The sequence below is a fragment of the Electrophorus electricus genome, chromosome 14, assembly GCF_041902795.1.
Source record: "Electrophorus electricus isolate QZ-2024a chromosome 14, ASM4190279v1, whole genome shotgun sequence".
NCBI classification, from domain to species: domain Eukaryota; kingdom Metazoa; phylum Chordata; class Actinopteri; order Gymnotiformes; family Gymnotidae; genus Electrophorus; species Electrophorus electricus.
The window spans coordinates 6,213,833-6,228,564 of NC_137510.1; the positions used below are offsets into that span (position 1 = coordinate 6,213,833).

The 14,732-nt window shown below is 40.1% G+C and overlaps 1 protein-coding gene and 1 long non-coding RNA gene across 2 annotated transcripts; one reads left to right on the forward strand and one right to left on the reverse strand.

Moving 5' to 3' along the window:
• LOC145651172 (uncharacterized) lies at positions 1-1,584 on the reverse strand. The gene is made up of 4 exons (XR_014116951.1): positions 1,481-1,584; positions 1,237-1,272; positions 972-1,031; positions 1-870 (listed from the first exon to the last, which is right to left on the reverse strand). It is a non-coding gene; the product is annotated as an uncharacterized LOC145651172 (long non-coding RNA).
• A 2,117-nt stretch (positions 1,585-3,701) lies between these two features.
• Positions 3,702-10,929, forward strand: LOC118242142 (C-C chemokine receptor type 7-like). Its single transcript, XM_035530753.2, has 3 exons — positions 3,702-3,822; positions 8,912-8,982; positions 9,662-10,929. The coding sequence occupies exons 2-3, from the start codon at positions 8,916-8,918 to the stop codon at positions 10,927-10,929; spliced, it is 1,335 nt and encodes a 444-aa protein (XP_035386646.1). The 5' UTR covers positions 3,702-3,822; positions 8,912-8,915.
• The last annotated feature ends 3,803 nt before the right edge of the window (positions 10,930-14,732 follow it).

Genomic DNA, 14,732 nt, shown 5'->3' on the forward strand with positions numbered 1-14,732 from the left:
GGTTAAAAAAAACAAACAAACAAAAAAAAAACCATTAATAAAAACAATTCATATTAATCTCCCCCTATCCCTAGTTCTCATTCTATCTTTTGTACCTTAAATATTTGGCGGAATGATAAAATTTCTCTACCACAATATGGAGTCCAATAAGTCTAAAAGAATTTGGTTGGATCTAAGCAGTCTTAACTTTAGAATGATTCATCTTACTGCTGTTGTTGGCTGTTACTTCATCAATATAGCTAGGAAGACAAGGATACATACATGCAGCCATGTTCCCCAGATGACACCATCTGCTTCAGTCCATAATTAGTTCCCTTTTTTCATTCACACTGTCTGCTTTTCCCATTACTTTGGTACAGAAGACCAAAGCTGTTTGTTTTTGCTAAGCTCAACAGGGTATGCTTATTACTAGCAAGGCACCAAACAATCAGTTCTGACACATTCAGTGCTCGAAGACCTCTTTAGTTCTCATGCTTGAAGATAGCAGCAACAGAGTCAAAATGTAAATGGCACATGTGGAATTAACTCGGTACCCTATTTTAGCTCACCTGTGGATCCAATAAAATGGATAGCTCATTTGATCCAATAAAATGTAAGGACAATGTATAACACTGGCTGTATTTGCAACATAGTTTACCTGATGTAGACATACATATCCTTGAACTGAAAGCTTTTATACTGTCCAAAGGTTTTACTAAAGCACATAAATATAACTGAACACTATTGGTCTTAAAGAGAGTGCATTGGTAAATAGAAAAAAAAAGTTAGTGAAACGTTCATAAACATTTTAAAATTGCTTACCTACAATTGTTTTATTTGGACTAAAATGAAAAGATCTGTGAAGTTGAGCTGTGTTGTTCTCAGTCAGATCTATGCACAAAAAATGTTATTTCAATTTCTACCCCCCACCACACACACCCCAAACAACCTTTTTGCTATCTGCCACATGTTAAGATTATTTTAACTTTAACCTTTGATAGCAGTGTTATTTCCATTCAGAGTTAGAGAATCATTGTGTAAGGGAATTCCTTCTGAAAAAGACATAGTGAGGTTTCATTTTAGACCCAACTGCAAATGAAATTTTAATTGAAATAAAAACAACATAATTAAATAATAGGAGTAACTCTGAGCATGGAATAAAATCATCTTAGTTATAATCAAAATGCATTTAACTGAATTTAAACATTTGTTGATAAGCAGACCACATCTATGACTGGTTTTCAGTAATTTTCTTACCTTTATCTCCCAAAAAGGTGCCTTCCACTGTTTGACCTGAAAAAACAGCCACAGTACCTTCTTTAACAACAACAAAAAAAAAATTAAATACATACATCTATCTCCTGCATTTATTAAGAACACAGCAGTGTCTGGACGTCTCTTGGTGATAATCCATAAAGCCTTCCATAATACCATCCAATTAGGTTAAACATAATATTTAAAAATATACATGCTCTAATTTGGAGATCATGGGTTTTCTTACAACAGATTGTTGATGGATCTAGCAACAGAAGTACTATTCCTATGAAGAAATGTAGCATTATGGAAGTCTGTGAGCACTCAGAAGTGTGTATGTGTGTCTACAAGTATATGACAGAACAATCACTCCGAGTAGTATAAGTGAGGAACACTTTTGTTTGTTTGTGTGTGTGTGTGTGCGTGTGTGTGTGTGTGTGTGTGTGTGTGTGTGTGTGTGTGTGTGTGTAACTGAGGAATAGGAAAACAGCCCACATCTCTTCCTCTCTGTGCTGATGAATACGTTTTGATAGTGGCCCTGATATGAGTACAAAGTGGAGAGTTCTTATCTTTTCTGTAAAGGAAGTTCAGAATTTGTAAATTATTCCAGTTCTGACAAAGAACCTTAAACATTTTGGTAAAATCTGAAATTGGGAACATGCACAGAGTTATGCCTCACTCTATTTTGTGTGTGTCTGTCATGCAAGGCAAACCTCTACAAAACTGACTCCCATTAACTCATTTTACTTACTATCTCCAATCACAAATAATGTTGACACTGTGACCCACTTCTATAATTAGAGTCACATATACATATCCTGACATCCACCTTTGTGATGTTTGTCATGTTAAAGCTGCCCTGTGATAATTTCATTAGGGGATGAATGACATAGATCATCTCCAGCTCTTGCAATGAACACATTGAAACTACCCTGTTTGGTTTAGTGTTTTCTCTGCTTAGTCAAAAATTACAACAAACCTGTAACAATCCACAGAGCTGTCATAAGTCTTTTCTTCATTGAGACATGTTATACTTTATGACACACTTGTTTTAACCTACTTCAGCTTGTCCTCAACTTGTTGGGTGTTCAAATGTATAACCTGTCTAAGGACAGTCAATTTATAACCTGTCTAAGGACAGTCAATTTAACTTTGACTGGCAATCTGTTTTCCTTGTGAAATAAATACATAGCTTGATATAAATGAATGAAACAGACCCTGCGATTGGCTGTATTAGGTAAAGTTTCACATAAACCTTTTTTTGCCTGTTTAAATAAAATGTCAGATATGTTTGCGTATAAAGATTTACATATCATTACACACAAAAGACCACAATTGCCATCACAATTACCTATGAACAAAATGCAATCTTCAGGTCAGAAATGAAGAATCCAATTCTGTTTTCTGAATGGGTGCAGTACAAAGTGTACAATCACTGAAATTCAGCATACATACAGAGAAAAATGCAATGTGTAAATACAAGTTGCATACACAGATTTAGAATTATTTCTGAAGATGCATAGTTGCATAGTTATTATGCTTAAATGGTATATGGTAATAATTTGCCATTCATTAAAAACCCATTACATTAATTAAAACCTGAGTGTGCATTGTTCATGTTGCTATTTGGAAAGGAGTGTGTGGCATTTGACACAAACCTCCTAACCACAATCCAATCAAAACAAAATGGAGACAGTGAGAGAGAGAGAGAGAGAGAGAGAGAGAGAGAGAGAGAGAGAATGCTTAGAATGATGCATTTTCCCATCTTTTGAGTGTTTGGTCACCATTCTAACACACAGGGCTGAGAAAGAGAGAGGTATGCCTACTTGTAAACAAATTCTCTTTCAGACACACACACTCACACAGATTAAGAGACGGCTAACCACACTGATACATGCTATGGCGGATCTGAACAGATTTTGTAACCATCCACACATGCATATGCACCAACATAAACTTACAATGAAAAACAAAATGAATTCAAAACATTCAAGTTGGAAGACATGCCTCAGGTTAAGGAGAGGTCATTTCTATAGCACTAAACCCAGTGTGACCCCACAGCATACACCCTGTCAACAGTATGCCAACCACAGGCACAAAAAGCCACCTGCACAGAAACCGTGGTAAACCCAGTGCAACCTCTTTCTGGCCTGAGCACCCACCCAGTATCATGAACCCGTAACCAAAATCTTCATCCTGTTTCACATTTGCATAGCATATTCAGGGCATTATTCAGTGTCACAGCTTTTCAACGTGTACAACCCCTGCCCCTGAGGTAAAGAACTTTGACTTGAACTCATGAACCTACAATCCCCACCTCAGATGCCACCTCCAAAAAAAAAACAAACCAAGTAACAGAAAAACAACACCCTTGCAAAAAGAAGCTGCTTCTCATGGTTAAATCAGCTTGTGGTCAGGGTGTTTTTTATTTCAAAAGGTTTCATGCTAGGCCAGCTGTGATAGGATGAGAAGAACAGCATATACCTTATGTAAACTTGGGGTACAGAGACCAGACAATCAAAAACAGCGCATGCACTGAATAACCTTGGCACTGCTACTGCAATAATCTACGAACTACTGTACACAGAGGTGAGTCACACCAGTCTCCCAAGAAACTTTGCTTTATGTAATATTATATATGAAATATGACATGTAATATTATATGTAAACATGCATTTATGTAATATTTTATATAAAACTATCTATTACTAAATTGTCTGAAAAGTAATGAATGTTTTTGTACACATTCACAGTAAACATGATGTATATTTTATTGACTGCATGTTGGCAGCAAACTTAAATGTTAGGTAAACATAACTATATAGCACAACGTGTAATCTGAAAAATAAATATTTTGACCAGTAACTTGTGTTTCTGTGGACAGACTCCCTGGATTCAATTTTAGTCGTTTGTTTAAAATATATGCAAAAAGGTGTACAAAGTCTAGATAGTAGCAGAGCTTTATTGATTAATGTTTGATTATTAATGACCTATATTGAAAACCATTCAATGGTGCATGCAGGTGCATGTGCTTCAGCTCATAAAGAAACTGATAAATTAAGCTGTTTAAGATAATGTTTAATATTTAGTGTAACAGCACTAGATATGCATGTTGTGACATTACTGAGTAATAATAGTACATTACAGTCCAATATAATGAAACAGAATCTCCTCCTCCAAGCTTAGCTGTCAATGGTTTGCTTGTCGAATGTAAATGTAAATTTAAAATGAAATCATAAATGTAAATTCAAATTAGCGCGCACAGAAAAATACATTTGATCCTTTGACCAACAATCGAGCCATTCATCTTTATTTGTTACCGTCGGTAGTTCCAGGCAGTTGTTTCTGCGGATGCTACACAAACAGGTTCCTCACTGCTAGAAGTGACGTTAAAGCTAGCTTGCTGCTCCTGGGCCTGCATTTAGTTCTGGATCTAGTTGAAGCTCTGTTGTGTGACCTACGCTTTGCCTTTGTGCACTTTTGGAGCCATCGTTATTTAGCCTTAGAGTCTTAGAGAACGGGAACAGGTGAGCCGCAAGTAGTGCCGCCTGGGTAATGTAGTTTATATATTCGTGATATGGCGGGGGCAGAGAAGAGTACGGGCAGTTGGTGAAAAGTGCCGAAACACAACGACAGGTCACGGTACGCGAACGAATAAAATGTAGAAGTGCTGGTACTGCGTATCCGTGAGTACCGGCCCCCTTCAAGCACTGTATACGTGGCTCGATTACTGCTGATTAACATTTTACTCTTAGGAAAGTTGATCATTCTCATTTTCAGTTCAATTAATTAAATTATAACTGAATCTACAATGTATTTTATTACTGTGTGCTAAAAACGTCTGTGGTCATAAACCTTGTGCTAAAAAATAAAAGCATATTTAATTTTGCGCTTCAGCTGTTTTGGGTACTAAAAAAACCCCCTGTAACAGTCATATTAGAAAATAAGCAAACAAATAAAGAAACAAACAATATTAATATGATAATAATAATAATGATAATAACAATAATAATAAAGACATTTTATGGAATTAATCACCTGACAAAATCCAAAGCACACATTTGAAGAATAAGTCTGGTATTGTTATGTGTTTGGTTTTCAGTAACTGGGGCTTTATTTATTTAATGTTATATACAACAATTATTTCTTTCCAGGAGACTTAAAATGTTAACTTGTCGTGACTGTTTAACCGTACAAAGGGAAAAAAAAAACAGGCAAACCAACCACCTAAGAACTAAATACGTGTATGTAGTCTAAAGTTATGTCACTCGCCTTTGTAGTGACTCTTTGGAAGCTTGTCACGGAACGCTCGCCTCCCGCGAGTCACGAAGTTTGGCCTGCCACGTGCAGTGGGAGGATCTTCGTTTGTGGCCACGCCTGCACCTCGTTTTGTCTATAAGTATCCAAATCCTCGTCAGTGTGTGACCTCTCGTTGGTCATTGATGATGTAGCGGTGTCGTTGTTACATGTATTCGTGTTTATCGTTTTTGCTCCATGTTCACGGTTTCGTGTTTATGTTCATTTGTTGTGTTACGTGTGAGTGCCGCTGTCTTCATGTAACAATAAATGTTCGTCCTCGTCGCTGGAGCCTGTGCGTCCTGTCCCTCACTCTTCGGCACTTGGGCCACACACGTTACAAAGCCTGTATTAACTTCCTTTGATCTGAGTAATTTATTGGTTTAGAGGTCTATTTTAATACAATATAATATAATTTGAAATTTATATTAATAGAATAGAATAGAATGGAATGTAAATTAGTAGTCTGAGGCATTATTCCAGTAGTTTATGCGCATTCATACCTACGTGAGCACCTTCTAAGCAGTTTGGCTGTATTTGATGCTGGTAGTAACGCCACCGCTGTCGGTAAAGCAGTTTACTTTTGCAGGTTTGCTATCGAGTTAGTCTTTAAAAATGGTATTGTATTGTTCGGCATATTAAAATCAAATATAACAGATTCCAACAGTAAAAATCCGATTTGCTATAAACTAGTGTGTTTGTTCTCATAGATGCGATATGTTTTTGATTATCTAGCCTACTACGTGGGATAGCATCCAATCTGAAAGCCTCTCTACTCTAACTCGTTTAAGTTAATAATTTAACTGTTCAATACCTCGCAATCATATTTTGGCAAAGTTTAAGAATTTAATGGAAAGCAGCTTTAATTTCCAACATCCGCAATCTAAGCAATCTAAATTCGTAAGCGAATTTACCTTTCTCGCTACAGATGTGGTCCCGTCGGCGATGTATTAGCCTATGTACACTCCATGGGAATGCAAATATCCAAAGGAGACGACGTAGTATGGTTGGTGTATTTCTCAACAAAAATAACACTGTTAGACGTGAAACTGTTCTTAAAGTTCTGTCGCACGCAATGATGACTGATTTCTGAAGCTATAAGTCATCTCACTGGACACTTCATTTAAAGCAACGGAGCGGTGGCACGCAATGTGTCTCCTTATGAATAAACCTTTTTGCCAAGAGTGCTCAAAGAGTTCCATGTTATCTCTATTTTCGCGTAATTGTAAACCGCAAAACATGTCTAAGAATCACGATAACGATTAACCGTGGTGAGTGTTACCACCATTTTTTTGGATTAGTGTTTTTAATTCTTACAACACTTCTTTTTTATTTTATTTTATTTCATTTTATTTTATACATCTGTATACTATAGTGGTATCGTTTGCTTTAGACATAATAACGCTGTAAGACTGAATACCCGTTTTAAATATAGTTGAATGGTCGAATCACCTTTAAAAAGAAGTTTTACAGACATGTAGATTGAGAGATTGGAAAAAAGAAGAAAAGATAAGACCTTCATGTATACTCTAGTAGTATGATACATCTGCATCACAGAACAGATGCAGAACAGAACAGAACTGCATCACAGAACAGATGCAGATATTGAGATCATAGAACATACTTTTATATATATATATATATATATATATATATATATATAGTCAGTTCCAGATGAAAAAAAAGTACCACGAATGTGAACAAAGATAACTGAAGAATACAGGCATAGATTGAACATGTAGATAACAACCCAACTTGGCACCAAGGCAAACAGCAGTATGTAATCTGGGCAGATCACAGAGCTCTAAGTGGATAAACAGTGTTATTATGTGACAGCCTATCTAAGTATGTCCACAAATCTAAATTCTGTAACGTATTTTTACACATTTTATGGGTTGTCAGGTCTTGCCTGCAAAGGCTTAGAAAACACTGCTTTTCTCATGGAGGTTTTGGGTTTGAACCTCTTCTGGGTAAGTGCTCTATGCTATACCAATAATAGTCCTTGGGCAAGACTCCTAACACTATATACACTTACCTCTAAAATAGTTAATTGAAGTGAACCAACAAAGAAGAACTTACTAGAATAAATTATGTTTACAATTTCAAAATGATATTCCCTATTTTAAACTATATTTATTAGTTTGTTGGACAGTCTCGCCATCCAAGCCACAGTTACAAAGGACAGATGGTTTCACGGCTTGGGCAGCGCCCAGCCAAAGAGACATGCCCTCACACACACACATGCATACACATTGCTCCAGTTTGCAGCCAATCCCCCTAATCTCAATCATTTAGTTTATTACCTGTTGTCATGCACACCTACTTCTTGTTTCACTTTCATTTAACCCACAGTATTTCAGTCCACAGTTACATGTCTCCAGTGCTTTACATTGCACATAATAATAAATAAACCACCCAAACGCTGAAAGGGTTGCTAAGGGCTTGATTTATTACTGTTTGTTTTTTGAGCCTTTTGCTTTGTTTTGTGAGCATCAATAAAGATACTCTACCACACTCAAGCCTTAAGATGTCACAGATGGCACAACTGAAACAACTGAATGGTACTTTTGTACATGTATATTGAAAAATGGTCATTGGGTATCTGATGCAGTCTGCTGAGCAATAACGTGACTACACTTTTAACAGCTCCTAGCTATGGTTTTAACACATTTCTCAAAGGAGAAATGGGGAGAACTTTGACATTCTCTGTAAGCATTATTACACTCGCTGACACATTTTGCCAGTTTTCTTGTTTACATAGAATGTCTTGATAGACTGGATATGAGTTACTCTATCTTCAACGCCTCATGATTTTACAGGTAGCATTTTAGCCAAGATCTCAGGTATAATAGTTTAAACAGAAGACCAATAAGAAAGGATGTATCGGATTTATAGTCTATACCACGTTTTTTAGTTTGAAAGGGCTTTTATCGTGTATTGGCAATACCTCTCAGCCTACACCAATTTGTACCCCGCTATTGAACTTAGATCATCATGGGTACGTCAATAATCAAAAGATCGTCTAGCCTGGAAGAGCTTTGACAACTGTCTCACTTCAGATATATGTCAGAAGAGCTGGTGCTTTGACAAAGGTAGAGAGGAATATTAGGTAGAGAGGACTTGTATTACCCAATATTACCCATTAGCTGTGATGCACACTGTCATTATTTCAATATAGTTAAAGGCTCCTGGAATGCTTTGAGAGTTTTCTTTCCTACTGAGAATGTGATGGAAGAATGATGCTGTTCCACATTTAAAAATGTACTGGAAACCCCTCTGGAGGTCCACTAATTTGGACCATTCCACATCATGACATAGATCACCTTGTGAACTTCACATGTAACTAATTCATATCTGATTCTCTCTTTCTTTCTCTAAGCAGAGCAATGACAAGCTACAGAAACTCTACGATCCATACCGATGGCAAGTTCCCCAATGATGACAGTTCCACAGGTGATACACAGAGTGACATCATCAGTTTATGGTCAGCAGGGAGTAGTAGTTAATCATCAGTTACTTATTTTCTTTCACATTTAAGTAAAACTTTTAACATCACTTGTTTTTGTATGCTATTTATTTATCCCAATATTCATACATACCATGCAGACTTACAGTGTAATCTTTTATGTGTACAATCTGTAGCACAGTATTTGAAGCATGCCCTGAATTATAGCTACAACACGATGCCCGATGACATCATTTAACATCTGCCATTGAAGTTTAATCAGTAAATAGTAAACAGTAAAAATATTAAGGGAACATATTACATTATGTTCATTTGTCTTAATACACTCCTTCACAAAATGTGACACATATATTCCTTGTAGGTGTTGCAATTCACAACACATAACTGATACCTGGTCTTTGTAACAGTTTAGGCTCCATCTGTACATTTGAGATACACATTCATCTTTATGGTACATGTTTCCCAGTAGCAGATTATCTGAACCATGCTGGGAGTCTTAAGGATCCCAGTACAATGGTCCTTATCCTCTGCCTAGTTGCCCTCCAAGCACTGCAGCATCAGGGCATTTTAGGATGTCAAGGGTATATTATATATACCTCTATATATACCTCCTCTACCATTGTCTCTGCCCTAAAGTGATTCTAAAAATGTATCACTGTGATACAGGATTTCTGGCCTTGCTCATTACGACAGATGACTTCTCTGGTGGTTACACGTATATTTCAAATTCTACGGACGATCTGAATCTGATTGAGATGTGTGAACCCAGCAATAAGCAGGAGGTGACCAATGTGGCCATCCAGGTTGCCCTTTTCTTCATCATCTTCTTCCTCGGTGTGACCGGCAACGGACTGGTCATTGCCACTTTCGGCCAGTACCGCCGCCTGCGTCTGCGCTGCATGACCGACGTCTTCCTCTTCCACCTAGCACTGTCCGACTTGCTGCTCCTGCTGACCCTGCCGCTACGCACAGGTGAGGCCCTCGCTGGCGGCTGGTTCTTTGGAGAGGGTCTGTGCAAGCTGAACCATGGCGTGCACGCGATCAACACATACAGCGGCCTGCTGCTGCTGGCATGCATCAGCGCTGACCGCTACCTAGTGGTGGTCCGCGCGCGGGCGGCACAGAAGCTGCGGCCGGCCATGCTGTGCTACGGTGGGCTGTGTGCCATTGCTGTGGCGATCGCCTCAGTGCTGCTGAGCCTGCCGGAGCTCATCTTCTCCTCTGTGAAGCAGGAAGCTGGCGAAGTGGCACAACGCTGTGGCATGAACATCTGGATGGAGGCCGACAGTGGCTGGGTGAAGAAGTTGGCAAATGTGGCTAAGATTGTGGGCTTCTGTGTGCCCTGCGTGGCCATGCTGGTGTTTTACGGTGCCATCGGGCATGTGCTCCTGCAGGGTAAGGCCAAATGCTGGCGCAGACAGAGGACACTGCGTCTCATGTTGGCATTAGTGCTGCTCTTCCTGCTCTTCCAGCTGCCATACACCCTGGTGCTGTCTTTCCGAGTGTTTATAGCTATGAGTACTTGCGACGAGTGGGGCAGGGCCCACCTGAGCGAGGACGTTACCCGCAGCCTGGCATACGTGCGTTGCTGTCTCAACCCTGTGCTCTATGCCTTCGTGGCCGTGCGCTTCCGTAATGATGTGCTGAGGTTGCTGCAGGACAGGGGATGCATGTGTGCATATCTCTCACATCTGGTGCCACATCCAGAGCCTGGAAGTATGACCACACCTCCTCCCACAACTCTCAAAGCTGTCTCCTCTGTTCACGGACCCCCTAAAAGCCCACCTGTCACCGCCTCACCCCTCATGCCACAGGATAACAAAAGAATCTTGCCTGCCCAATTTGATCTTTTCTGTCCCCAATCCATACAAAGACACTGCGCTCGTGAGCTGCGGACAGCAATGATTCTGCCTACACCTGCCAGCAAATTTTAGATTAGTACCACCTGCAGTTGATTTATGAATTGCATCACTGTCATTTAAATGAGTTTTCTAGGCCGAATTTATGCATGCCTTCTTCAATTGCATATGTGCATTTTTACAGTACCTTTCCTGACTGTATGTTCTGTCTTGATTTAGATTGGTTTAAATGTGTAAAAGATTTAAATGAGTCACCTGATATTATCAAGATGCGAGACCACAGCAAGACCACAGTGAATTTGCCACACATAAAAGTCATACCCATAATGTAAAATTCATCTGAAATGGTTGTAATTTTTGAAGATATTTGTTTTGGGAATTTCATTTTAAAAACAAATGTCTGATTTGTTTTCCCATTATACTGTACAAAACCTTTTTCATCTTCATTTTAATAAGACAGCAGCTCTTGTGAAATAGTTCCCTAAAGAAATGTTTCATAAAGCTGAGATTCTTGTGTGTCTGGTTTGTATTTGGAAAACCATTGTTGATGAGGGGAACCACGCTCAGCCCTGCACTGCCACACCTACTTCTAGTACACACCTCCGATCTGATTCGCCAGAGTACTAGTACATACCTCCGATCTGATTCGCCAGAGTACATACCTGATCATCGTTCTCCTCATCATTGCCCCCCTACTTAAGCTCCCCTCCCTCGCATTCATGTCGCAAAGTATTGCCAACTCAATTCCAGATTCGAGCATACCTCGTCTCCTGCCTGATGCCTGGACACCCCCGTGTTATCGACCTTAGAACAACCTGACTACGAATACCTGCCTGACCCCACTGATCTGTTTGATTTAAAAAATAAAACCTCTTGCGATTGGATCCTCTTCGTTTGTGTGTGCAATCTTTACAGTCAGTTCCCTATTACAGTAAATAACACTGAAAACAGAATTGAAATTCTTACTGTTAAGCAATTCTGAATTAAGGGTTAGACTGTAAGGAGGAGGCTTTAAGGAGGATGCGGGGACGAGTAGCGTGGAACACCAACACACGTTTATTTGACATTCAGACACGCACACTAACAGAAGCGAAAACCGTAAAGGACAGACCTTTATACATATGATAATGACACAATAAGGAGCAGGTGTGAGACACAAGGAGGCCATGGCCACATTGACAAACACACATAGACACGCACGGAGACGTTTGGGGGGAGAGGGGCCATACCGTGACATAGACATATATAACCCCCTCCTGAACAGGCTGGTTTTCAGTATTGCCCGTTTCCCACAGATACAGTGTGTTGCAATCTTTAATCACTTAATTAATTTTAACTTAAATAGTCTCTTTTTTTAATGCCAGGCACACATCTCCCACCCCCAAAAATGTTCAAGGGAATGGAAGGGCTACTTAAAAGGAGCTTGAAACAAGGAACAGGTGAAACACATTAGAACAGGGCTGAGGATGGGAGTGTGACAGGTGAAACACATTAGGGTAGGGCTCAGGATGGAAGTGTTGGTCCAGGGTTCATAGTGCGGGATGACTGCCCGTGGCAATCACCGCCCGTGCAACTCTTAAATGATGTCTCAGGCAGGGATCCAGGATGGATTCACAGTGAACAGAGGTCATTTATCTACTATTTCAGTTAAAGGCGTAGAAACGGCCTGTTTAAAAGGTTGGAAAGAGAAGTTGGAAAATGAATTATGACTGGAACATAAAACCACACAAACATTGTAAGTGGACATCAAGGAAGAATATAAAATCAAGGAAAAATGTAGGATATAGACGATATAAATAAATAATTTAAAGAAAGAAATCACATTACATAATCACATCATTACACCATCTTAATAAATCTCGCTCCTCTCAGTGTACGAGTCTGCCTCAGGATCTCTCCACATTACAGAAAGACCAGTTTACCATGAACGCAGAAAGAGAGAGGGCCTCTGTTAGCTAATGCGCTTCAGTGGTAGCTCAGCAGTTAAGGTACTTGACTTATAATCAGAAGGTTGCTGGTTAAAGCCCCACCACGGCCCCCCAACTGTTGGGCCACTGAGCAAGGCCCTTAACCCTCAATTGCTCAAGTTGTACTCAGTCATAATTGTAAGCAGCTTTACATAAAGGTGTCAGGTAAATGGGACAAAATACTAGCCTTTTCCACACACTCCGAGTATGCTGCGTCTCAGCACCACCAGAGGCTGCAAATCCCCTGCCACTGCAGATATAAGGGCGTCTTGTCAGTCATAGAAAACTCTGCAAGTACTTTCATTTTCAGCTGCTTTTTGTGATGAGACTGCAGGTAAACACTATCTGAGTGTTTTTATCAACACTGGAGGAAGGAGCGACCTGAAGCACAAGACGTGAGTAGGTGGAGTGAATGTACAGATAATCTTTGGTATGATACTTGGTGTGCTCTCAACTGCAAGCTTCCTATAGCTCACATGAGGCTTGGGAGCTGCCGAGTTGCTTCTGTGTCTGTGTTTTCCTCCAGGGTCACCGCACTTGTACCAGTGGCTGTCCTGCAAGCCACTTTGCAAGTTTGTGTTCCCAGCATTGAAGATGCCACCCAGCGAGTTCCTGTTCCCAGCATTAAAGATGCCACTCTACTTGTTACCGGGTCTGTTCCTTGTTTTTGCCTTCACATATGATTTAGTTTTTGCCCCTGTTGTGGTGTCTGATCCTGTGCCTGTTTCTGTGCCCATTCCAGTTCCTTGGTCTCCGTTTGTTTCTGTTTCTGTGCCCATCCGTGTATCTGTGCCTGTTTTTGTTCCTGTCCCATTGTCCTGGCCCAGTCTGTATGGTATTTTTATTTTGCTCATAATTTTGTGTGTGCGGTTTGACATTTCTCATCTTTTGCTGTGTGTCCACATCCTCCCTTTTGTCACCTTCAGTCTGTTGCTATTCAGTGTCCTGTTCCCGCTCCTGCGTTTGTGTCTGTTCCTGGTTGTTGTGCCTGCTCCTGTTGACCCGATTTGTCTGTTTCTGCATCTGTTTTCTTGTCTGCTCCTGTAGTGTCTCCGGTCTCTGTCTCTTCTGCTCCTGTACCTGCTCCTCGTTGTGTCCTATGTTCTGCTCATGTTTCCGATCTGTCTGTTCCTGTGTCTCATCCAGTTTCCATTCCTGCTCCTTTTCTTGCCCAGTTGTTTCTGTCTGTGTCTAGTCTTGGGGCTTGCTGTCATGATTGGCCCTCCCTAGCATCCTAGCTCATGTCTTTGTTTTGGCTGCATTCCTTAATTTCATCTCCTACCGTTCCTGTTCTGGTGCTCATTTTGGTTTTCACAAGTTATCACCTGTTCCTTGTAAGCCCTCATCAGTCCGTTTATTTAAACCCTGTGTCTTTCCCTGCCCTGTTAGTTGCAATCCATGCCTGTTATATTGTGATTCCATGCCTCTATCATGTTTCTGCTGCCTGTTATTGTTATGCATGCCTCTGTAGTTGGATGTATTAAGCTCCGTCATGTTTACTCTTCCCATGATTCTTAACCTGTTCATGTAGTTTGTGTTTTGTATTGTAGCCCATTTCCCTATTCTGTTATTGCGTGTTTGTCTCCTGTAGCATTGAGCGGTAAGGAGGCGGATGCATGTGCTGAGAGGAGCAAGATTTAATAGGGGCAAATCCAAAATCAGAGTCGTTTATACGGTCCAGGCTCACAGAGCCGACACGGAGAGTACTGAGAAACATTACAAAATAAAAACACACGAAGGCTAACTAGGGAAGCAGGCTAGGAACTAACGCTAGGGAACACTCAGGACTAGGAAACACGAAGGCTAAGAAACAAACACAGAGCACAAAGAAATAACCCTCAACCATTAACTCAAACCATGAAACAGCAAAACAAATAGTGAAAAGCCACGACCAAGGCACACAGCAGGGTT

Bases quoted from the DNA above. Each gene is read 5' to 3' on its own strand.
- LOC118242142 (XM_035530753.2), top strand. From the start codon at position 8,916: ATGACAAGCTACAGAAACTCTACGATCCATACCGATGGCAAGTTCCCC. The intron at 8,983-9,661 runs GTGATACACAGA...ACTGTGATACAG, and splicing joins CAATGATGACAGTTCCACAG to GATTTCTGGCCTTGCTCATT.